This window comes from Notechis scutatus, chromosome 1 (assembly GCF_049901735.1).
Source record: "Notechis scutatus isolate UNSWTSFEM ecotype Mainland chromosome 1, rNotScu1.2, whole genome shotgun sequence".
NCBI lineage: Eukaryota > Metazoa > Chordata > Lepidosauria > Squamata > Elapidae > Notechis > Notechis scutatus.
Genome location: NC_142009.1, coordinates 295481476 through 295508130, shown reverse-complemented (window position 1 = coordinate 295508130; position 26655 = coordinate 295481476). Strand labels below are relative to the sequence as shown.

Below are 26655 nucleotides of genomic sequence, written 5' to 3'. Positions count from 1 at the left end.
AGAGCTATATTGATCGTTCAATTCCGCCTGTTGTCCATTTTGGAGGAGACACGAACAACTGCTTAGATTGGCGTGCTCTATGGGATGCAGCGTGCGGAAAAGATAGCTAACGCACGTTTGTAGAATGGTGGTACTAAATTATTACACATCTGTGTATCCGTGCAAAGGATTAAAACCAGCGCATCCACGTTCCACTACTCTGGCAGCCCAAGGGAGGGAACAAACCGCCTCCAATACGCAACTTTCCACGCCCACAATCCTCTTCAGCCAATCCCAGCTTGCTTTCGCTCTCCTCCGGCCGGCTCGGCAGATGGCCCAATAGAGAAGCTCTGGCTCTTTTCTATTTTTTTTTTAAAGCGGGGGAGGGGGGAGGGAAGGAGCTGCTCTCCCACTTCCAAAGGGGCTGCTGGCTGTTGCTTACCTTTCCTGCCGCTGTAGGGAGATTTGGTATTACTTCAGTGCTACTTTCCCCGGCGCGGTCCAGTTTCTCCTCTTCCGTGCCTGGAGCGAGCGAGGGAGTCAAACTGCAGGGAGTTCCGCAGGTAATCTGTCTTTTCCCTCTACGAACCCAACGAGCAGGTGGTGGATCCCCGGCCAGTCGTAGCCAGGAGTCCGCTACGGTTCCCTCTTCGTATCTGCTCAGCGTCCCTTCCTCAGTTGTGGTGTAAGGGAGCTTCACCTTTGAGGAGAATCACGTCCACGGCCATGTTTCCTCTTCTGAATCCCTGAAATGGATCAAAGGGAACCCGAGCGTGCTTGGAAGAATGCATCGCTCGGCGGCGGGCTGGAACAAAGACCAGATAATAGCCGCTTCATTACCCCTTCCCTTTCGGTAGCTTGGCTCGCCTTCGCTTAAGACTGCGGGCAGCTCGAAAGGAAGGGTGATCGGAGTTAAGATGTGTGGTGTAGTGCAGTGTGGTCTCTCTCTCAAACCTCCGTTAAAATATAATTTCGGCGGCTGGCATGGGGAAGTCAGAGTGGCCGCTTTACCACCACCCCCAGCCCAGTGCGAGATTATAGCACTTTTGTGTATAGCTTGGGTGAGGAGTGAGTTGTGGTCAACTGGTGTCTTGAGGCACTGGTCATAGCCTGGTGATGTTCCACCCGAATGTTCCTCTTGTACAATGCAATCGACTCCCAGACCCCTGATGGGAGTTACTATTAAGGAAATGAGCATAGCCTTAACTGCATCCTGTTGTTTTGCATCCTGACACGTTCAAGCATTCCTTCTTAAGATCTTTACCTGGGCAGTTCAAAAAAAAAAAAAAAGGACCTGCTTAAAGAAGAAATAAATATATTTCCATCATACGTCCCAGCCACCTGTCAAAGTGCTGCCAGAGAACTGCTCTACCAATCAAAACCCACCCTGCAGCTCTTAATGGACATTTTCAAGGAAGTGTAAGACAGGGATGGTAGAGCTACAACTGAAGGGGGTGTTACTTGGATTCCCTCCCTGTAAGAGGTTATGACTGAGGATGATTTCACAAATTAAAGCCTCTTCTGAAAGAATGCACTCATAATAACCCCGGGGAGAGGGTGGAGATGAAGCTTTCAACATTTGCAAATTCACAATGTGTCTTGCTTGCCATTCTCCTGCTTTGAATGCATCAATTACTCTTAGGCTTAATGAACCCAGCTAAATCTGCTTGCATATTCATATTTTAGTTGGCATTTTCAAAGATAGAAAATTGAAAAGACAATTTATAACTCGTATTGGTTGTTTTATGGGATTTAGTAATGGACTAAATAGAAAAAAGCATGTAGTAAAAAATAGAATGCAGTATATGTGGGAGTGGTAAAACTATTGTTTCCTAAATTAATATAGGAGTGTTATTTAGAACAAAGGGAGGATATTTTAAATTTCTCTACCTGAAGCAAAGCAATAAGGGTCACCCAACTCTGGACCCCAAATCAAGATGCATAGATTAAAAAAATCAGTCTTGATATTTTCTCATTGGGGCAGAAAAATCCATCTACAATTTTCTGTTTCCCTGGTAGTAAAAATAAAATATCAACATTGAGGCATCAAGTAATTTGTAAAATGCTATGCATTCATACCATCTAAAATTAGCAATATCTTATCTAATGGTAATACCAGCCAGGACCCTCAGTTTTTGTTAATGGAGAAAGGGATCTAATGTCACTGAGAAGGATGAGGGGTTATGTGTACCTCAGGTGTCAAAACATCTTGGAGCACTCCTCACCTTAAACTTTTATTACATGTGTGACACATATCCCTTTCTTAAAAGATAACACAAAATAAGCCAGATTTTCGAGAACTAGAAGCATTCTGAAAGAAAGGAGGATCAAATATCATATTTTAGCATGTGAAGAGTTCTGCTTTTATGATGGGGAAAAAAACTTGGAAGCATTAATATTGTATTGTGCTTGCAGTAGTGAATACCTCAGCTTATGTTATGGCATGGAAAGATCAAGAAATTTGAACAGTCAGGGTTGCCAATTCATGTTTGCAAGTTATTTTCTGAGGAGTAAACCCGGTTGGGTTTGATTGAATTAACATGTCACACTAATCCTAGACATTGTAATTTTATGTCAGTGGTGAGCAATATTTAGAGATCAGAGACTGATTTTGGAAATGGGGTGAGGGTGGGGGGCTAATGGCTATTAGAAGAACTTTTATTGTCATTGTACAAGTACACGAAACTGTGGGTGCATCCCAGCAACTGTTCGCAATACAATAAAACCAAAGCACTTAAAAATGAAGATAAGAAAAATAGAGTACCCATGTCTCCATTTGCAATTTGAGAGTTCAATATCTACGAATATACAGATGGTGCAGTTATAGAAAGCCAGGGCAGCATGTTACATATATAGCATTTGTTTCTTTCCCATCTTTTGGGCATAGGTCAGTGGTGGGATTCAAATTTTTTTACTACCAGTTCTGTGGGCATGGCTTGGTGGGCGTGGCAGGGGAAGGATAGTGTAAAATCTCCAGTCAGAGGTGGTATTTGCCTGTTCTCCAAACTACTCAAAATTTCCACTACTGGTTTTCCAGAACTGGTCAGAACCTGCTGAATACCACCTCTGGCATAGGTGATATTTATGAGGAGATTAGTTTTTAAATTTGCATTTTAGATTTTATTGTCCTTTTCATGTAAATGCAGCGAGAAACTGTTCTAGTACATTTGTGCAATTGTACCACTGAAATTTAGTACTAAGATGAAACAGGATTCCACTGACTGCATGTAGCCTCAGGTTGCCTGATCCTTTTCTGTGAGATAGGCTGAAATCTGAGGACCTGGATAAGCAAAACGTAGGAAACCATAATACAAGATACCTGAAAGGAATGCAGGCGCCAGTGAACTTGGCATTAGAAAATCTAGTAGAAAGATAAAGGAGTAAAGCTTGAGAGAAAATACAGTAGAGAAATAGAGAAGATGAAGGAGAGAACTTGAGAAACAGTCTCAACAAAAAGGAATCAAATTAAAAGTCAAAAATGAATATCACTGTCAGTAACAGAGCTCATACCAATAGATAAGCTGTTTGTTCCCTTTAGGGTTATTATACAGTCATGTTAAAAAGTAAGTACAGACCATGTAATTTTTTTTACAAAATGGACATGCCAATGTTTTTTCTTTTTTAGAACAGTATATAAAGGTAAAAATCATTTAACAGAATAAAAAAAGTCTTTGAAAATTGACTTTGCAATTATTTATTTTGAAAAAAATCAGATAGGCCATTTTTTTTTCTGCAGAAAAAAATCCTTGTATTGCAATACCTAGTATTGCCCTCTGTGACAAAACAACCTCAAGTAGGCATTTATGTTAACTGTCCACGTTATCTGACATTGACTAGGAAGTTTTTTTCCTATAGATTTTTTTTCAGCTGGCATTCCTTGCACACAGAGTGAGTATTGGCCAAGTTTTGAAACATATATTCCCCAACTTTGTCTATATTTTTATTCAAGCATATAAACATTTTTTAAAAGCTTGTTGAATCAGATCACCTTTGCTACTTACTGACCAATATCATTCTTCCTTGATCACCATGAAGAAAATGACAAAATCAGCATCATGTCATCATGAAGCAAATTCCATAAGTACGTAAGTAATTGAGTTTGCATTGTGACATTATGATGTACATGTTGTCATATTCCCTGCCTCACCAATTCTAAATTGCTGCCCCCAAGAATGTGATCTTCAAAGTAAAGAGCCTCTAGAAATGTAGTTTCCATATAAGGAGCATGGTCATTTCTACTGTTCTTTATTTAATCCGCTTTTAAGATCACTAAGCAACCAACCTATGGAGATCAATTCTTGCTACAAGATTTACAGCCCCTGCATTACCATACTAGGAGATAGCAGCCTCAAACAGCAATCCTTGATAGGATTGCCATAGGATGTTATAGAACAGAATTGTGTATTAGTTTTGTGTAATCCTTTGGTAATAATTTGCAAAAAAGAATGCTTTGAAGTTGTATGACAGCACTTTCTTTCTTTGAGTCATTTCTAAAGCATTATAGCCACTGTAATGGGTGTTTCTTCCTAACCTCACTGTAGGTACAGTAAAAATGCTTTAAATCTTTAAAGATGCCTTAAGGATTAGTTGCCCATTCCATCAACTTCTTTATATTGAAACAATTTCTTATCAATAGATACATTGAGCTGTTCCTAGTTTTACTGATATGTGTCCAGTTTGTAAATATTTCCCAGAAATGAGGGGAAAATGTATTCCTCTCTGAGTTATTGAATCTGAAAGTCATACCTTGCAATCATGAAAAGCCACCATTTTCTTCTGGAGTTTTCAAATGTAAAATGTTCCATTCATATTATGTCAGACTTGTTTCTACAGTCAACTTGGGTAGGGCATTAGTAGCTTATTTCAATAGTGGTGGTTTTAGCAATTGGCAGAAGATAAACCTTACGTTCTGAAATACTGCCTGCTCCTTCAGAGGTTCCATTTAAGTAGTTGACATAGTAGATCCTTCCTCATGGAAAAAGGTTTCAGCTTGGTCAAGTAGCAGTTCCTCAGCAAGGCACAAAGAAGCAGGCTTGGGGAAATGACACAATGACATGAGGAAATTGACAGCTTCACCAAGCCTCTTATAGCTCTTATTTCCACCAAGAGGAAATCCATGTGGATTACCCTTCCTGTTGCTAAGCAACAATTCATAGATCCTCAACATGTTTTCCAAATTATACCCAGATGACTCAACTCTGAGGTTTTTTGAAAGTTTGCATACCTACAGATATTCCTTGAGTTACAGTGGTAATTGGGACGAGAATTTCCATCGCTAAATGATGCAGTCATAAAGCGTGACATCACATGGCTGCATTGCATAGCAATAGAAAACATTGCAGTCCCTGTTGCTGTCATTAAGCAAGGATAATGGGCCATCAAGTGAGCACCTCTTTGAAGATTCCTGCTGGCTTCCAACAACCAAAGTCACTGTGGGGGAAAGGGACAGGAAGTTTCAAATCCCAGGCAGCTTGCAAGCAGGCCAACAAAAGGTAAGTGACTGCTGCCAGGTAGGAGATGGCACAAGAGGGTGTGTGAGTGGCCAGGGAGGTGCAGTGCGAGTGCAGCAAGGCTTGGAGAGAGTACACAGGTGAGGGAGATTTACCTGAGCAACCTGTGATCTTCTCTGCCAACAGTGAAAGTTGAAAATTGCTATCATGTGACCATGGCATGCTACAACTGAGCCAGTGGCCAAGTACTCGGATCATAATCAAGTGATCTTAGAGGTAATGAGGTGACCAGAATTTTGAAGGCTGGTTGTAACCATTACTCATTCAACATTGTTGTAATTCAAATTCTTGTTGACTGAATGGTCATTAACCAAGCACTACAAAACAACTTTAAGAGGTGAACACCTGTGGCTAAAAACTGGTTCATTGAAGGATCTGGTTAGTGCAATAACTGCACTGTTATCAGTGTACAAAAGTTATGTATATCTTTTTGCATTCTACTTGCAGAATTTTGTTGCTAAGAGAAACACAACTTGTTTAGTGGCATATTGTAGAAAATACTGTCACCTTCCTTGGCTTAGTCATTCTACTCATCATGCTGGCACTGGAACATATTTTTATACATATTAACTTAGTTTATATTCTATTAATAACTAAAGAATTTTAGAACAAGAATTGATCAAAATTAATTAATTATGCACCTGTGAGCCACTCTTCAAAAATTTTCAATAAAAGCAGAGTTCTTGGTAGTTTTATACACAAATTTTATTATATGTTTTTATAAAAATAGAATATGGGGTTTGAATTTGAGGAAAATAATATGCTTTATTTATGACTAAAAGTTGTTTTCCACTCACAAACAGAATACCCAGGCGTGTGAAGAAAATAATTGTGCTCAATTGAAATTAAATGAAAAAAAATTAGTCAGTTGAAAATATCAAGAGCGTTGCCACACAGGGAATGATGCTGGCATGCTGTGAACTGCTGAGAATCGTTTGGAGTCAGGCTGCATGAATCTTGAATTTAAAAAATAAATATATAAATGAAACACAAATACATAAATTAACTTGCTTGAGAAAAATATATTTTGGAAGGACATGTCTCTCTAAGCACTTATCTCTGCATCTTAAATTCATGTTGTTTCTTGTCCCTATTGGATAGCATGATGGCTCAGCAGTTAAGAGTATTTTCCAAATTAGAGAAACAAAAAATAGACATTGTATGCCTCCAAGAGGTGCACTTCAAAAAACAAGATGAAAGATATTTACAGTGTAAAAAATTAAGGAAATTATATTCAATGCTAGCAGAAGAAAAAAAAAAGGGGTGGCAATATACATCAAAGAAGGGATAATATCTAAATTAGTATACACAGATACAAAAGGGAGAATATTGATAGTGGAATTAACAATGGAAAAAAAATATATTATTGGTTGTGATATATGCGCCCAACAGAAATCAAAGTGAGTTCTATAAAAACGTGCATGATAAAATTATTGAAATAGGAAATGAGAATGTGTGTTTAAGTGGGGATTACAATGCAATTGTAGATATTAGAAAAGATTATGCTAATGATCAAAAAAGCAAATATAAAAGAAATATATTACCTAAAACATCCATCAATAAACACATAAAAGTAATCCATATTTACATATTATTCAGAAGAGACAATTTAATTAAGAAGGAAATAAAAAGATCACAATGTATTCTCTCCAGTAGCCAAGACTCAGATAAACAACGATTAACACCAACTAAACAATCAAGCAGACAATTATCAGTGATAGGTAAGCATCAGAATGTCAGTAATATTCAATGCCGTCTCCAAAAGAAACTGAGCTTCATTTAATGGCAGCTGATTTGCTGCCACAGGAATTGCTGAGCTGCAAGGCAATCTGCTCCAGGGATTTGTAGAATCAAAACTCAAAGTAAGTAGAACGAAGGTAGACCAGAAAGTTTTGAGTAGAATCTTGTAATTTTTTTCTTTTTAAAATTTACCTAAGCAGGAAAAACCCAAGGAAAATAAACTGGAAAATATTAGCATTTTAAATGTGACAAAATAATATTCTACTAGGCAAGGATACATTTGATTGTGCCATCAAGTTAGTGCTGACTCTTAACAACCGCATAGTAATCTACAAAGTGAAATAAAACCACATTATTTCCAGGGAATTAACAAATGCAATCTGAGATATATAACAAAGGAATGTGGGTTAATGACTTAAATGCCCACAATAGTCTAAATGAAGCATTGATAGTTGGTAGTTTCTGCAGATATACAGTACATATGGCCTTTTATTTAGAATTCCTCAGCCAAGAGTGGAAATGAAAACTGTACATCTGGAGTGTGCCATGCTCAAGGTAGGTTTTTCTGAAGCAGCATGGAAAATTAAAATAGCATTTCCAGAGAGGTCCCAGAGATACACAAGGATATTGAATATTGAGAGGAAAAAGGAGAGAACAATTTCATCTCAGACAGCAAAATGTCATTTGAGAGATAAAGGAAAATATTACTGTGACAGTATTCATGTTTAGATTTTTGTGAGTCCTTGGAGGAAGACTAATCTGAAGGATTATTATTTAAGAACAAATATTTTAAAGGCAAATTATTTGCCACCAGATTCTTGAGCTGGAATTAAAAGAATCTTGTTCCTGTATTATAAATTTTTCATTGTGTAAATGAATTAGTAACTCTTATTTAGGCATGAAAAGATAAATAATGCAATTCAAATTCTACATTTACCCACCTGTGCTTGTGGTTCTCTCTTAGCCTAAATGAGAACTTAGTTCAGAAATTACGAACTAACTTGCTGAATTGAACAACAGATTCATTTCAAGTAATTATCAGTTTTTTCCGTTTTGTGAAAGAGTGATGTACCAATGACATTAAAAGGAGAGACTTAAACATGAAGGAAAGCAATACTTATAGTAGCAATGCTATTTTTCTGTTATCTTTTTGAGAGTTTTTTTCCTGGATACTTAAAAAAGAAAAAAGGAAGGAAGTTTTCTCATTTGCTTCCTCTGTGTACCTCTAGATAAAATATATTTTGTGCCTAGAGCTGTAGATGTCCTGCCTCATCTTTCTTTCAGGATAATCTCATTGCCGCTTGGGAAAATGTATTTGATGCTGTATTTGAAAATTATTCAAAATATACTTAGCCAGAAATTTAAGTATGCAATAAGCTAAAAGAACAGTTTGAACCAGTCAGGCGGAAAAACAAAACAGAAAAATATTGAAGTCCATAGATCCCTCCCTGTCTCAAGGGCAAAATCAAAAACATAACACTGCTATGACCTTAAATGTCTTGAATAGAGATCTGCATAGCCAGTTTGCTTGTTTAAAGTAAAACTATTGCTTGGGACTGAGACCCTTTCTTACACTTAAGTTTTAAATAGTGTACAATATAACTTTAATGGGACAAAAAGAAAGAATGGGAGTGATTTAGTTAAATGTCACGGTTGTGAAGGAAACTTGTCAGCTCATTTTCTTGCCAAGAACAGGGTAGCTGTATAAAGATAAAGAAACTATTTTCAACTATTTTCAGTGGAATGACTTAAATTCAGAAGTGTCCAACTTCCTGCTCAGAATGTTCTAAATTGGTTTGTTGTGTGTGTGGTTTTTTTAAATGAGAAGGAAAGGTTCATATTTTCCTAAGGACCATGCACAGATTCCTATCTCAGGAACAAAACCAAAATAGAGCACACACCATCTACAGTATAAACTTTATTTTTTTAAAATGAGAATCTTGCAATCATATTGTTTATTTATACTATGGCTTCTGCTTTCCTAAAAATGTTGCAGACTTCTTTTTTTAATACATACAGTAGTTTTCTAACTTTCATGGGAAAATAGAATACAGTAATAGAGATGTATTTAAACTTTGTAATTGTGAAGAAAATCTGTCAGTTTCCTTGACAAGAAGAACAAAGAAGCTGCATAAATTAGCACAAACCATTTTGGGCTTCATTGTGCTCATACGTTGAGAACTACCAAACCATTCTCAGCCTTGTTTTCTTTTCTTGCAGCATCTTTTTCAAATATTTTTCTCCCCTTGAAAAATGTTAAAATTGTATGTGGATTCTTATGGAATTGTTTGTGCATTTTATATAAGGCCACACAACTGAGTTTGTGCCTAAGACTTTGTGTCTTCTAGCCCAGTGCCTTGGCCACTACACCAAATAGTCTCTCATGATAAATATACAGGTAGTTCTCAACGTATGAGCACAATTAAGCCCAAAATTTCTGTTGTTAAGTAAATCATTTATTGAGTGAATTTTGTCCCATTTTACGACCTTTCTTGCCACAATTGTTAAGTGAATCATTGCATTTGTTAAGTTAATAAAATAGTTACTGTTAGGGATACAACACCCTAGCAGAACGTGCAACGGCAGTCAAGCAGACAGAGAGTGTGTGTGAGATAAAGCGTTGTTGTAGCTTTACACTCAGTAAGACAGATACACTGTGCAATTAAATAGTTTTTATTTCAGCAAGAGTTATAGCATAGTCAAAGCAGTCCATATGTCATACACTAAGTTCAGACAGTCCGAGGGTTATTCAGTTTGCAAAGTCCAGTGTAGAAAATAGGTCGTTCAACTCACAAACAATCAGTCCAATGATGTATCTCTTTTGCAGTCAGAGATATGAAGCAAAATCAAACCTTCTTTTCTTCTCTCAGCAAACACACGCAGTAATCACCATCAATCCTTCTCTGTCAGCATTCCAGTAAAAGCCAGCGAACAGTAAGCTCTCTTGCTCCCTCTTATGGTGATTTATAACCGCACCCAAATACTTGGCTTACAGTTTAAAGTGACACACACATTTAAACTAACAAACATATATTATATTTAGCCAAACTAAGTTAGGTAACCAATGTTATCCCTAACAGTTACTCAGTAAATTTGGCTTCCCCCGTTGACTTTGCTTGTCAGAAGGTTACCAAAGTGTTCACATGACCTTGGGATATAGCAACGGTGATAAGTATGATCCAGTTGCCAAGCATCTGAATTTTGATCACATGATCATGGGGATGCTACAAAAGTTGTAAGTATGAAAAATGGACATAAGTCACGTTTTTGTTGTAACTTCAAAGTTGTAACTTTGAACAGTCACTAAATGAACTGTTGTAAGTCAAGGACTACCAGTATTGTGAGCCAAATTGTGTTAAATTATAGATAACACAATTTTTATAAATATGCATTATTTTATTGATGTTTTGTAATCTCTACAGCCTTAAATTCTTAATAATTCTGGTTTGTAAATTTAATACATCCCTAAGTATGGTTGTGGACAAAGAGACTGCAAACTCTGGTGAAGTTTACTTGTAGAGGTTTAACAATAAACACAGCATGTCTTTCTTAACATTTTCCTACCTTCTTCACTTTTACTGCTCTCTTGAACTTTTCAGTGAACCTCCAGGAGGTACTGCTATCCTAGTGGCTAAGGAATTCCAGATTTCCAACTTTACCATAGAGTTTTTGGGCGATATTGAGCCAAACTGCCCCATGCTCTCTATATTACCTTACACTTACAGGATTTTATTTGGAGATAAAATGAGGGGAAAATCCCTTGAGTGGTATAACTCCCAAAGAACAGTAAGACAATTTATAACATGTAGAAATAAATGACATTTGACTCATCACTGATTTTTTTATAACTAGAGAGGAGTATATAAGCATCTCAAAAGAAACTACTAGTCTGGCATAATTCTTCCAAGATAGAGAAATAATAACATGATATTTGACCTTGTTTACAAGACTAACTTCAGTGATAATCCAAGCTATTTTGCTGCTTGAGAAAGAGCATAATACCCTATGTTAATCAAATTATTTTAGCATTTATGCTTCACCGGAGCCTTTCCCTGTTTCTGGCAGCAGCATGTAATGGTAAAAATAATTATTTGGTGCCACTTCATAACATCTATAATCTGGAGCCTGAAGCAGCTGTAACCTCTAACCTGTTTGTGGACAAGACTAGGGAGAAGCAGTCTTATTTCTGCTTCTCCCTAAGTAGATTGTTTTACTTCCTTCTTTTAATTTATTGCTTTTTAAATGGTTTAGATTGTCAACGGTTACTGCATTGAATTTTTTTCTCTGCTCATTTTCTGCTTTATGATGTACTATGTAATTATAAACTAACACTATGGACCATAGACAGACTTACAATACTTTAAAATAAATATATCACATTTTTCTCATTCTGTGGCAGATGGGACGTCTTTGAGCATACATCTTTGAGCATACCCAGAGCATTAGTTTTCTTGCACTTTAGAGTTCTTTATTTAATCAACGTGAAGAATTGACCAATTCTACAATAAGAACAATTTAAAAAGTCAATAAAATGGCAAAATCAATGGAAACCAAAAAGAACAAGACTTGATTATGCAAATTATTCCACAAAACATCCCAGGGCTTTGGGAAAGGTGCAGATTTTGTGGCTTGCTTAAAGTACGGCCAGGCCAACTGCAACTCAGATCTCTGAGGAATACCATTACAGAGGACAGGTACCATATCAGAAAAAGCCTGATTTTTGGGACCCTTCTTGGGATCCCCAACTCCCAGGCCATGACCCATTACTGGGCTGTGAGCCATTTGGAACTGGGCTGCAGAAGTGGAGGGTGAGTGCGCACGCATGTATCTATCTGTGCAAGAAGCGGGCAAACGTGTGCGCATGCTCCATTTTTGTAAGCAGCAGAACCATCCCTCTCCCTCCCCCCCCCACCACCGGTCCACCAAGCCATAAAGGTTGGGGAACTCTGCTTTAGATGACATCATTTCCTCGATGGGATTCAGAACACACATGCTGGAGTGAGCAGAATCAATGAGAGAAAGGTGATTCCACAGACAGTCAGGCCCTATGCTATGAAGGATCAACAGCCTACCTTGAATTGCATCCAGGAATTCACTTTAGCTTGCACAGCAGAGATGTTCTATGAGTGTCCTGAGGGCATGCCCACAACTGCTGATGCAGCTGCATTCTGGACCTGTTACCATTTCTTTTGTGCAGCGTGTTGTGTTGTCAGACTGCTGTGGGAAATGTATTTTGGGTTTGAAATTTGTTGTGAAAGAACTTGTAGTAGAAAACCCATACTCTCTGTTCAGCATTATGGTCATATTATGCTCCACTGATTCATTGTTCCATGAGAATTTTCTTTGTTGAGTTGACTTTATTGAATTCTTTGTAGTTGCTGATAAAGAAATATTTGAGAGGTTAAAAATGCCACTAATTGTAGTGATTACATTTGTTTTTGTAGAACTGTAAGCAGGAAGAGCAATGTCAGTACATGTTTATGTCTTTGGCTGCACTAGTAAGTCTATTTACTGTACATTACAAGGTAGAAGATAAAACAACATTGACTTTGATAATATTATTTATTATCTTCATTCTTATGTAATACAGAAAAGCATGTATGGTAGAAATGCAAAACTTGTGGAAACTCTAAGAGAAAGAATAGAGTAAGGCACTGCATTGATATATGGTGATTAAGACACTGACAGTGAGATAAATGCAGGTAATATCAGTTTTGTATTGATTGGGCCTTCTTTGCTAAATAAATTATATAGATTATTAATGTCATTTAGAGTGATAGATAAAAACATAGACTATGTCTTACATGGAACAAAGTTACACAGCTAAGTTACATATTCCTAAAATTTATTCTTTATAGGTGTGTTTCATTTAAACAAAAACAGTTTAGAATCAGCCGGAGTATCTGTTCTATATTGTTGTATTAGATTCGGATTATATGAAGATGAATAGGAAAATGCAGCAGGCATGACATCTCTGGCCAACGTCATTCCTTCCTCACAGTCTGAGTGGGTGTCCTTCAGTGATGGCCTTCACCGTTCTGTTACTTCCAAAGGTAAAACTCTCTTCTTTCATGGCATATAGGTTCTTGCTATTTATTGAAATGAATAAGTATTTGAATTCAGCTATAGGCAAAAAGAAAAACCTCATGTGGCTTGCGATGAATACAAGTTCTGCACATGTACAGTTCTCCATCCTCATCCCCCCTACCTGTGAGATTTTGTCACTTTCCAATTGGATGTTGCCAGAAGAAGACTCCTTAAAAAGACTAAGGAAAACATTGTGCATAAGTAGGTCCCTTGTAATTAACCCAATCTCCTGATCAGATCCCAGATAGTCTACTATAAAAAATAGTATCAGTTATTGAGAACAATCAACCAATGGAACAGCTTGCCCTCGGAAGTTGTGGGAGCATCATCACTTGAGACTTTCAAGAAGAGATTGGACTGCCATTTGTCAGAAATGGTATAGGGTCTCCCACTTGGATGGAGGGTTGGACTAGATCAGTGGTCAGCAACTGGTGGGCCGTGAGAAAATTTTGGAGGGCCGCAGTATGCTGAAGACCAGATGGCTGGTTGGGAGGTGGGACAATCCTGCAGTCTCCCTAGTAAACCCGTGTCGTGGCTGCTGCCTCCTGCTTCAGCCCATCGAGAAGGCTAAGCAATAGCGGAAACAGAGGACCTCCTGAGCCACAGGAAGTGGCTGCCAACGATGCCCTAAGATGAAGATGTAGTGAGGGGGAGACACAACCCCCTTTTCCTCCTCACCAGAAGCGCTCACATGCCCAGCGGGAATGAGGAGGCTTGTCGGGTGCCAAAGGAGCACTTTGCATGTGAGCGCTTCTGGTGAGGAAGAGAAGCTCCGGAGGGGAGGGGGTTGAACCTCCCCCTTGTGAGGAGGAAGAGAAGCTCCGGAGGGGAGGGGGTTGAGCCTCCCTCTTGAGAGGAGGAAGAGAAGCTCCAGAGGGAAGGGGGTTGAGCTTCCCCCACGCAATGTCGTCACCTAAGGATATCGCTGGCAGTCGCTCGACCTCCTCGATACATGGCAGCAGGAGGTAACACCAGTTCTGAGGTTCCTTTCCCCCCACCCCCTCGCAGGCCAGTGTACACCCGGGAAGGGCTCTGATGCTGTGAACTCCCAAGAGTATGAGTCCATCTGCCGCCCATATCACCCCTGTTGCCCTACCTCCCCGCGAGCCATCTGGTCTTCAGCACGTGGCTCATCGGCCTCCGGACATCAGATTTTCACCATGCAGTACCAGTTCAGAGATTCCTTTCCCCCCATACCCACCCCCGGGGACAGAGAGGGGGGAAAGAAAGAGAGAGAGAGAGAGGGAGAAAGAGAGGGGGAAGAGAGAGAAAAAAAGAGAAGGGGAGAAGGGAGAGATGAGAGAGAGAAAGAAAGAGGGAGAATAGGAGAGAGGGAGGGAGAGAGAAAGAGGGAGAAAGAGAAAGGGGGAGGGAAAGAGAAAGAGGGACAAAGGGAGAAAGAGGGGGGAGGGAAAGAGAGAGAGAGAGAGAGAGAGAGAGATGAGAGAGAAAGAGAGATGAGAGATCCTGGTGTTTTGTTTTCTGTGGGAAATGGGTCCAAATGACTCTTTGAATATTTAAGGTTGCAGAAACAGGCAGCCAAGAGAAGTGCCTGAAGGACCCCATCCTGTCAGTGGGAGTCCAGGCTCTTCAGCGAACAGCATGCTAGATTCATATTAGTGGTCCGCGGGATTTAACATTATGAGTTTGGTGCCTTCAGGTCCAAAAGGTTGGCAACCCCTGGACTAAATAACCTACAAGGTCCCTTCCAACTCTGATTATCTGTTATCTGAGTAAATATAAGGGACAGCTATAGAATGTCACACAGTGTAATTTTAAAACTGTAAAATTTTAAATTATAAAAAAGGATTCCAGTATTCTTGAACAAAAAATACTGGATTTTGGAATGAGAATTGTAAAATCTTGGGAGAATATTGAAAAGGATAAGATTTTAGGTGATTAAAAAAAGTTTTTTGAGAAAAGAGGCCAAGCGTCAAAAATATTGTCTAATGTTGAAATATAATATTGCAGTGAACCCCATCAGCCATTAAGCTCATTGGGTAAATATAATCATTCACTCAGTATATCTCGGAAGATAGCAATAAAGGTAAAATGAGGCCATGATGTCTGGTTTCGTTGGCTTCTGGAGGAAGCAGGATAAATATAGTCCTAAGGATCTGGTTTCAGTTACACAACTAGGATATAGTAGTTCATGGTTTAAAAAGAGAAAGAGAATGCGACTTCCAGTTTGGGCTTCTTTGATGATGGACCAAAATCCGTGATCGTGCGCGGTTTCGATCCGTGATCGCCGCTGGAGCGCCCTGATCCCGTAGAAGCCATCCCGTAGAGGTGGTGAAGAGGTGGGGGAGACTGTTAGCTGAGTGGAGGGGAGCCACATCTCTCCTCCTTGGCTGGTCTAAACTTCCTTTCCTGAAGGCGGTTGCAGCGGTGGTCATGAATGGCCACCTCAAAGAAGAACCCGACTGGATAAGAATGTGCAGGAGGAAGACAAAGAGGAAAGCAGGACAGACCGGGCTAAACACAGAGAACATCTAAGCAAGGTACCCTGAATCTAAAAATATTTAGGAAAATACTTCTGAAAGAAGATTTCTAAGCGGTGAAGGAGAGAGAAAAGGATGTTAAAAATCCCTTTTCCTACTTTTATATTGACAATTACAAATGGTATGGAATGTTAAAAGGAAGATTTAAATAAGAAATTTGCGTTAATCTACTTTGACACTAATAGGCAACTTTAAAAGGAGAATAAAGATTTTTTGGGTCATTTTAAAGCCCTAAAAAGGAGAAGAGTGGAGGTAAAAGGGTGGAACTTGGAATAATGAAATAACGGAGTGCCACCTGGATTAACAGTGAAACTTCGAAAAGACTCCCAAGGATACATTGTAATTGAAACCTTATTAAAAGATACAGTAACCCACGGAAAGGAAAAGTAAAGGAATGAAACAAGAAGGAACAGTCTGGGATTATTTGGTGATTTTTTAAAAAAAGTTTTTGGCATTGTTTTTTTTCTTTTTCTTTTTTTACTTAAAGTCAATCGGGTGGTTGTTTAAAAGTGTTTAAAATGGTATCACTCCTGGAGGAATTGAAAATGAGTCTTAAAAAACAGAAAGAAGATGCAGAAGAGGGAAGAGGATCCTTTGGCTTCATATTTCAATTTTTAGAAATGGAGATCCTGAACCATGAAAAGCAAAAGGAAAAGCTTCAAGAGCAAGAAGAAGCCATTTTCAATGATCAAACAATGCAATGTGTGGTAAAAAGGGGAAAAGGGGTTGAAAGTTTTAGACTAAAGGGAACAGCCAAAAAGAAAAATAGTCTGAAAAAGAAGCATAACAGCAAGGAAAAGCAGAAAAGAAAATTACAGAAGGGAAAATTAGAGAAGGGTATAAAAAAGGGATGAGAAAAAAGGGGGGGGAAGATAGAAAGGGAAAGAAGTTATGAGGGACAAAAGCAGGAAATAAAGAAAAAGGGGAAACGTACTAGGATTAATGGTATTAGCTCATTTAGAAAACACAGATAATGGTTAAACTAAGTTAAAAGTGAGAATTCTGCAAAGGTACAAAAGATAGTGTTGTGACAGTAGAATAGAGTAATGAGTTAGAAATGAAATAAATAAATAATCTAAGAGATAAAATTGTATTGTTACGTAATGGTATGCTTATTTATAATTAATGCAATAATAAAGAAGGGAGGGAAGCATTGTAATTGTTTTTAAAGATTGATAAAATATTGAAAAGAAATGTGAAAGATTTATAAGGGAATTTATACCAGTTATTAGAATGAATTTGAATAATTATTTTGCTTATTAATAGTAAATAATTTATAAGATAAAACTGTATAATTATGTAATGGTATGTAATGGTAATTAATGTAATAATGAAGAATGGAGGGAAACATTTCAATTGTTTTCAAAGATTGATAAATATTGAAAATCTACAAGATCTACAAGGCTCATACCAGTACTAGAATGAATTTGAATAACTATCTTGCTACAACTTTAAAAGCACAACTATAATGACATGGGAAAATACCCGAACAAAGCTGAATACCATACATATAAATACCCGTGAAAACTTAAGAAAATATATATGTATATTTTGGGGAAGATAGTTTTGCTATTTTCTTAGAATTTTTCTTTGTGTATTTTCAAGGGGAAGTACCAAGCAGAGTCTGAATGATGAGAGTTACATGATATAAAATAGATATTAAAAATTTGAATGTTATAATTTTAGAATGCACAAATTTAATGTTTAATGAGATTTCATATGATAATAATTATAAGATCCAAAGGTGTTGCACTCCGATTGGCAATCAAAGGGGGAATTTTGCTTTTTAATAATGTTGGAAGAGAATATATGAAATTATAAACAAAACAGACAAAAGTAAAAGTATAATGAATAAAAAGTTATAGAAATTTAGGCAAAAGAAATGCAATTGAATAAGAAGAAAATGAGATAACTATAAAAGAAAATTAAGAGAAGTAAAGGGAGAAATAGTGAGAAGTTGGAAAAAGAATGATAAGATATGAAGTTGAATACATAATATGAATATGCATGTAAAATTGTGTCTGTATGGAAATGTGATAACCCGGAATCATGCTGTACTCAAATAAGATGTTTTATTTGTTATGTTTTGTTAAAACCCAATAAAACTTTATTTAAAAAAAGAGAAAGAGAATGCAATGGTATGTTTTGACACATTTAAGTTTAGAGAAATGAGAATTTTATTAGTGCAAATTGAAATACAGGTCAGACTAAACCATTTATGGTATTCCTTCCACGTTTACAGTTTAATGGTAACCTGGGCAGAGCTATCCATTAAAAAAATTCAAGGCTAAGGAGTTCCTAAAACAAAAAGGAAGAGAGTAGCAGTTCTTTGCTACTTTTCCTTTCCTTCTGTAGTATCTTCATTTTCTGTTGCAATTTTAATATATATTTGGCCATTTCTTCTACATGATAACTGGGTTCTATTTGACAATGCTCTTTTGAATAAGCTTTGTTGGCTGGATTTAGCTATAATACAAAGCCATAGACCAGGGCTTAGATTTCACAAAAAGCTGAGTTCATATGTCTTACTAATCAGTCCAAATAAAGCACATAGGAGAGTCTGAAGGCAGAAGCAGAAGAGAGTCTGAAGATTCTCAGTGTGACTATTTTCCTGATCAGCAAACACAGAGCTTTAAAGTCACTCTAGTCTATACCATTCACATATGTTAATAAATGATAACGTTGTGTGTCCTTCTTAAATAATTATTGTGATGCCATATTACAAATTTTTACAGTGTGGTTCTCATTACAGGTCATACTAGGCAGCCACTTGAGAGATTTCTCTCTTCCTCTGAAGGCATCCAAAATCTAGATGGAGAATTGCCAAGTGTTTCACATGCTGAATTGGGAGAAAGAATAAACAAAACAGCTGTAGGCCTTGATCTGCCTTCATCCTTTAGCACGTGGGTCCAGTTTGAAGATGCACCCTGGACCAACAGTTCACCAGAGCATCTACGTACAGGTTGGAATGTCACTTATTTATTCTGTATTATATCAGGGATTAACAATAGGCTACATCAGGGTTGCCAACCTTTTGGACCTCAGGGATCATCAAACTCATAATTTTAAATCCCGGGGACCACTAATATGAATTTTGACTGATGGTGGCTTGCTGACGTTGGTGAGAGAGAGAGAGAGAGGTCTGATCTAACCTCTCTCCCTCCCTCCGTCTCTCTCTCTCTGTCTCTCTCTCGCTCTCTCTCTCTCTCACACACACACACACAGAGGCAGGGGTGGGATTCAAATTTCTTAACAACCGGTTCTTTGGGCATGGCCTAATCTGTGGCTTGGTAGTCATGTGACTGACTGGGCATGGCTTGTATATAAATATTATAAATATTTATATAAATATTGATTTGTTTAAATAAAAAAGAGCAACTTTTACCCAAAATCAGGCAAAGCAGGCAGGCAGATTGAGTTGCTCACAGAATCACTGCTTCATTCAGAGTTTTGTGAGATCGGCTACCTGAGCCTGTCACATAAAATTTGCTTGTAAGCAAACCCATAAAATTTGCTAGGAAGAAAATTCACAAAATTAACTCACAACATGCTATGTAAGTAAATATTGAATTTTTTATAATAAAAAAAGAGCAATTTTACCCAAAATCAGGCAGAGCAAGCATCCAGATTGAGTTGCTCACAGAATCACAGAATCACTTAGAGATCTGTGTTTCTGCCATCGGCTAGCTGAGTCTGCAGTGCTTCAGTCCTAAGGAAGGTTCGGCTCTGCTTACAAGCAGAGCCAAAGATCTAAAGATTAGCTAGAAAGCAAGAAATCTGACGATTTCCTGTTTTCTAGCTAATCTAAATCTCTTAACTTATAGAAGCATTCAGTTTAATTGTAAAGTCTGCCTAACACCAAAGCTGATGGTCAGAAAAGGGAAAAATAGCAACTTAGCAGGCTAGTTTGCCAGGTAAGAAGTGAATGGGCGGGGAGGGTTCCCGCAGGCCATGTGGGCGGCGCAACCTTATGTTCCCACGCAGCCTGGATTAATTGCTTCTGGGGGTGACATTTCTCTGCGGACCACCAAAATTTTCTCACGGAAACACCGCAGCCCACCAGTTGGCGACCACTGGTTTACATCACCTTTTATCAACCTGGTACTCTCCAATGTCCTAGATTAGAATTCATATCATCACTCAATTAGCATTCACAACCTAATGGATATTAATTGGATTAATGAGGAACTGGGATGGTAATATATTGTTCAGCTTCTTTCAGTTGGAAAGTTTGGAAGTTTCTGTACTACTTGACATAGGATGTTTAAGACTCAACTTGCACTGTGGATATTTCTTAAGCATGTTGGTAAAGGAAGCAAATTTTTAAGCCTTGATATAAAGCATTCCCATTTTACAGAAGTATATGTATATTGATGTTGCCCAGTGTACCATTCAGATATTAAACAAGTATATTGTAAAATACTTTCCATACATATCATTGGTTGTTGCCTTATTTGCTAAGTTTTTGGTAGCAAATGATACAGGTTTTTAGGAGAACAATGGGTGGTAGGTGTTATAGAAGGAGATCTAATCTGAATTTTGATTTGTATTCCAAACAATTACATGGAGTGATGTTTTTCACTTAAACTAATCAGTAAAACTATAACATCAGGGGATTGGGTTTCACACATACCCTTCTTTCTGGAATATTTACTAAAACAAAATAATTAAGTTGAGAAATAGGGGAACTAAATTAATATTACATCCCAGTACATCAGATTATTTTTATTGCATTTTAAAGAAATATTTTAAAAAGCTGTGCTAGATTAAAGAGAATTTCACAGACTTGAAATACGAAGACAGTTATTTCTTTTTTATTGTTGCTTTAGAAACAGAGTCCAATTTAGAAACAACTTTAGCTCTTTTTTACCAGCCTTCAGCCTCAGAGCCAGAAGGAAATTTTTCATTGCTTTTAAGACACAGATGCCTTTTTCTTGCACACATGTGCTGCATTATCAGCATTATTTGCAGTTTTAAAATATGTAATGTTGAGATTAAAATATTTTATTAACTTTAGTTTTCTTAAATAAAAAATCCTGTTTTCATCTAGTTATACAAGTAATGGTATGTGGAATATGACTAGTATGGTATTAGTGGGATGATAAGAAAATAACTAAATGAGGGCTTAAATTACTTTGATCATCTCCTTTAAGCTATTTGTCTCCTGTGGGTGGGGTGGGTGATCAGAAGCTAGTTGGCTATCAAATAGATTTATTGAAGGATTGATCTGCAACCTGAAATTTACTAAGGCATGAAAACTAGAGTTAGAAAACATCTGTTTTGATTGCAGTATGCAGCTTACACTCTTCTCAAGGACTTTGTTTGATAAATAACAGCCCCAGTAAATAACCACCTGATAAAATAATTCAGGTGACAAGCAAGTTATCTCACATCCTTGGGAACACTTATTCACAATAGGGAAAATCTCACTTGATACTTATAATATGAAGTCAGGGTTAATAGCAACAGAAAGAAAGCAATAACTAGAAATGAAGAGATTTTAAAAGTACTATTTGGTGACAGGGTAAAAGCTTATTACAGTTGAGTTGCTGGAAGTATTGTCAGAAGTCCAGTCTTGCTTTAGTGTAACTTGCTTTCAAATATAGGATTGCACTGCAAGGTTACAGTATAACTGGAGACATGTGGGATTAATTTCTTAGAAAAAAAATTAAACCAGGTAGAATTTTATTTCAGGGTGTATGGAATGATAGCTATGATTTTAATAGTCTCATTGGTAGTTTCTTTTTGAACATGGCATTCAAGCAGAAACTATAACCATATTCAGATATTCTTGGAGTACGTACAGATGAATGTCTGCAGACATAAGGATAATAAAAGAAGAGGCAGATCTTCTTAGCTTTTTTCATGCATAGATCATTCCTGTGTGAACATATAGTCTATGCATATGTAAGTTTTATATATACTGTCTGATATTGTTTACAAAGGAAAAAAAGTTCATAAAAGTTGTATGCATGCAACCGAATAACCTGTATTAAAAGGTTACTTTGAATGTGATCTACAGCAAGCCTCAGACTTCCAGGTTTCTGTCCCCATCTCCTTCCAGAAGAGTTATTTCTCCAGAAGAATTCAGAATTACTAATTTTAGACTTATTATTTCTATGTGGGATGAGGATGAGAATGCAACTAACAAATCAGAATGAACAAAACAATGTTTAAGAAAAAGCAACGTTAAATTCAGTCATAATTCTGTCATCATAATAAATCCCAAATCGTCATGATAAATCTGGCCTTACATCACCTTACATCAGGAAGTTAAGAATTGCTCCATTTAAGTTCCATGTTTCTTTGTTAATATTAATCCTCTTAACTTATAGAAGCATTCAGTTTAATTGTAAAGTCTGCCTAACACCAAAGCTTATCACTTAGAAGAAATTTGATGTGTTAATAGAATTGGTTTTGCTCTGCTTTGTTCTCTGTTCTGTCTTTCCTGTCTGATGTCATAAAGACTGTTACTTTTCATTATGACCAAGTTCAGCGTTTTTTCCTAGCCAATCTAACTGGCTTTGTCATTTCTGCGCGATTTGTGTCTTTATCTAAATATTGCAACTACACAGCACAGTTAATAGAAATTGCTCTGTTATAAATTAAGTTGTTAAGTTGCAGTCAGCCAAAATTTATCTGAGTAAGAACATAGAATAATAGGGTTGGAAAGAATCTTGGAGGTCTTCTTGTCCAAACCCACGCCCATGGTAGGATATCCTATACCATTCCAGACCTTCTTTAGGTTTGATGGGATGGATGCATGTGATAATATAAAGAACAATAAAATAACAAAACAGAATAATAGAGTTGAAAGGAACCCTGGAGGTTCTCCAGTCCATCCCCCAATCCAAATAGGAAACCGTATAATATTGCAGACAAATGGCTGTCCAAACTCTTCTTAAAAACCTCCAGTGATGGAGCACCCATAACTTCTGAAGGCAAGCTGTTCCACTGGTTGATAGTTCTCACTTACAGGAAATTTCTTCTTAGTTCTAGGTTGCTTCTCTCATTGATTAGTTTCCATCTGTTCTTCTTGTGCTTGTCTCAGGTGCTTTGGACAATGGGTTGACCTAATTTTCTTGGAGGCAGCCCCTCAAATATTCAAAGACTGCTATCATGTCACTTTAGTCCTTCTTTTCACTAGACTAGCCAATTCCTGCAATCTGTTTTAGCCTCCAGCTCCCAAATCATCTTTGTTGCTCTTCTTTGTACTCTTTCTGGAGTCTCAACAACCTTTTTATAGTTATCCTTTCCTTCTCTCCCTCTACCACGCTGATAATATCCCATTCCACCAGTACTTTCTCCTAATCTTTCCAGCACTTCCATGTCTCCTCAACAGCTGCTAATCCTGACCTTTGCCAACTCTTGACTGTTCCTCTTAAAGCATTTGTACCCGAAGAGTTGCCTTTTCTTCCTAATCCAGGAAAAAGCAGCCCCATTTTGCCTATATCTGGACTAAATGAATGCGTTTGGTCTGGAAACAAGGCCGCTGGCAACCCACAAGTTCCATGTTCTACACATTCCTTTCTTGTATTTGATAATCCCTTTATACGGAGCTCTTTTTATGCCATTAAATGTAATAAACTTATTTTTTCTTTTAAGCCTCATCTCCAAAAATATTTTGTTGGATGTGTCCCCCTTTGGGATATTCAGAGAGACAACCTCTTACTTCAGAGAGCAGTTGGACAACTACTTCAGAGCACAGTAGCAGCCCAAGTATCACCCCTTCCTACACTGATCTTCAATCAATAAATACAGAGGATTTGACTAGTGGTAGAGCATCCGCTGAAGACTCAACTGGTAAGAAACACTTTATTGATTGATTGATTGATTGATTGATTGATTGATTGTATTTATAGGTTATCTCCTTCCAGACAACTCTAGTCATACTCTTCCCTTTTATTGGCCAAATGTTGTTGAATAAACTTACATAATTCGGGATATCTGTTTCCAGTGAATTCCCATCATAGGGAAATACTCATACTTCAGACAGCATCAAGTAAGCCAGTTTGTCTTGTTCCTATATTCTGGATGCTGTTATTCCAGTTATCAAACTCCAGTAATGAGGTAGTGGATGTTGGACATGTACTTGAAGTTTTACTTACCGTGTCCCAGTGTCTTGGTGCTTCTTTCACATTTTAAAGATCTCCATCCCTTGTCTATGGAGACTCTTAGTCATTCAGGTCATGGTTGTCCCACATATGCTTTTTCAAAAGGCAACTGGATTTTCTTATTTTTTCCTTTGAAAACATTTCGTTTAAGAAACTTCTTCGGTTCAGTTCAGAACTGAAGAAGCTTTTTGGATGAGAAGCAAAATGTTTTCAAGGAAAAAAAACCAAAGTCCAGTTGCCTTTTGAAAAAGCACCTTTGGGATCTCCAGCCCTTCCAGTTAGACCAGGATAGGATTTTTCCCCATTAATAAGTGATATAGGGACTGCATTGTGAAACATGTAGTTAATTTTCTCCTGCCATTGTCTCAGTTAATTTAGTTTTCCATTTCTATATATCCATTTACTTAAAAAAAGCATGGTGTTTAAAACTACAAAAAAAATTATCCTGACCCTAAGATTAATGTTGGAATGCTGTAGGAAATAAAGATAAAAAAATGTTGATGGGAAACATTGTGATTTGATATTTCAAATAAGTAACAATAATGGAATCCTGTACTCTGTAGCACTCACCTGCCTACATTCACACCCATTCATGCTCCTGTCTGCACTTGTACCCACCTATGTCCACACTCCACACATCTGTAGTGGAATTGCCATCACTAAACAGCACTGTCATGTTCCATGTGCTTTACAAACACATTGCTTAGTGATGGAAACTCTAGTCTCTATCAGTGTTGTAACCCCAGGACTACTTCTAATGTTGGATGCCTGGTATGTTATCAAAATAGGAAGATGCTCACCTTAAGCCATACATATAATGCCCGTCAATATTTTGGTGAAATTACTCTTCCAGTTCGGGCTTCTTCGGCGATGGACCGAAATCCACAATCGTGCATGGTTTTGATCCGTGCTCGCCGCTGGAGCACCCTGAGCCGCTCGGATTCGGGGCTGAAGCCACCCTGTAGAGGTGGCGAAGAAGGGGGAGCCGTCAGCTAGGTTGAGGAGAGTCGCATCTCTCCTCCTCGGCTGGCCATTACTCCCTTTCCCAAAGGCGGTTGCAGCGGTGGTCAGAAATGGCCACCTCAAAGAAGAACCCGACCGGACAAGATTGTGCAGGAGGAAGTTTAAAGGAGAAAGCTTGACTGACCGGGTTGAGTGGAGAACATCTATTTAAAGCAGGGGTTGCCAACCTTTTGGACCTCAGGGACCACCAAACTCATAATTTTAGATCCCAGGGACCACTAACTGGTTCTGTGGGTGTGGCCTAATTTGTGGGTGTGGCTTGGTGGTCATGTGACTGGCTGCACATGGCTTGTATGTAAATATAAAATATTTACATAAATATTGAATTTTTTATAAAAAAGAGCAACTTTTATCCAAAATCAGGCAAAGTAGGCAGGCAGTTTGAGTTGCTCACAGAATCATACAGTGATCTATCTATCTGCTATCGGCTAGCTCAGTCTCTCAAATTTGCTTGCCGTAAGTCTGCACTGAATTTGCTTGCAAGCAAACCTTCAGTCCTAAAGGAAGTTCGGCTCTGCTTAGCTAGAAAGCAAGAAATCCAACCATTTCCTGCTTCCTAGCTAATCTAAATCTCCCAGCATAGCAGAACAGATGATGGTCAGAAAAAGGAAAAATGGCAACTTAACAGACAAGATGTAGTTACCCACGGGTAACGAGTGAGTGGGCAGGGAGGGTTCCCATGGGCCATGTGGGCTGAGCAGCCTTGTGTTTCTGCACAGCCTGGATTAATTGCTTGGGGGTGTGTGCTCTGGTTAGCGACCACTGATTTAAGGTACCTGGAACCTGAACTTTAAAGACTAATACTATTCCTAAAAAAGATCTTAAGCGGCTAAAAAGAAAGGGAAAGGAAACAGAATTGGCTTTTCTTCCTCTCACATTGACAGTTTTAATTGATTTGGAATGTTAAGAAGAAGAGATTCGAATAAGAAATTGATACTAATCCACTTTGACATTAATAGGCTATTTCTAGCTGAAAATAAAGTATCAAATGAATAAAGACTCTTGGATAATTTAAAAATTTTCTTAAGAAAAAAGAAAGAAAGCAGAGGAGGGAAAAAGGAAACAAGAGGGTGGAATCTGGAAAACAGAGGAAACCACCTGGAACTTAAAAAAAACGATACTGGAATTTTAAGGCTTGCAAAAGATACATTGTAGCTGAAACTTTGTTACAAGACAATAAAGCTCCTGGAAAGAGAAAGTGAGAAAAGAAGCAAGAAACAGTTTTGGATTATTGGATGATTCCTGGAATTTTGGATGGTGGATCCTAATGAAACAAAATAAAATCAATTGGAGGTTGTTTAATTTTTTTTAAAATGGCATCACTCCTTGAAGAGTTAAAAATGAAACAAAGAACAAAAAGAAGAAGCACACGAGGGAAGAGGATCTTTTGGCTTCATATTTCAATTTTTAGAAATGGAGATTTTGAACTATGAAACACTGGCAGAACAAGAAGGCCGGGATAAAGAAGAAGCCATCTTTAATGACCAAGCAACTTTAAGTGGGGTAAAAAAGGAAAGGGGGAAAGGGAGTTAAAAACTTAAGCATTGAAGCAACAACCAAAAAAAAGAGTAATTTGAAAAGCAATCATAATATCAGGAAGAAGCAGAAAGGAGGATCACAGAAGGGAGAATCAGATAGAAAAGGGAAAGGCGGGGGGGAGAAGAAGAGAGGGAAGAGGGAAAGGAAAAGAAGCTACAAAGG

At 37.8% G+C, this 26655-nt stretch overlaps 1 protein-coding gene across 1 annotated transcript in view; it reads left to right on the top strand.

Annotated features, from left to right (window-relative positions):
• The first annotated feature begins 274 nt into the window (after positions 1-274).
• STON2 (stonin 2) overlaps positions 275-26655 on the top strand; it is a 90759-nt gene continuing 64378 nt past the window's right edge. Inside the window, exons 1-4 of the mRNA XM_026664333.2 lie at positions 275-542; positions 13155-13282; positions 18570-18779; positions 23423-23620. Coding sequence (XP_026520118.2) covers positions 13195-13282; positions 18570-18779; positions 23423-23620 — 496 coding nt within the window. The 5' untranslated portion in view covers positions 275-542; positions 13155-13194. The remainder of the gene's footprint in view (positions 543-13154; positions 13283-18569; positions 18780-23422; positions 23621-26655) is intronic.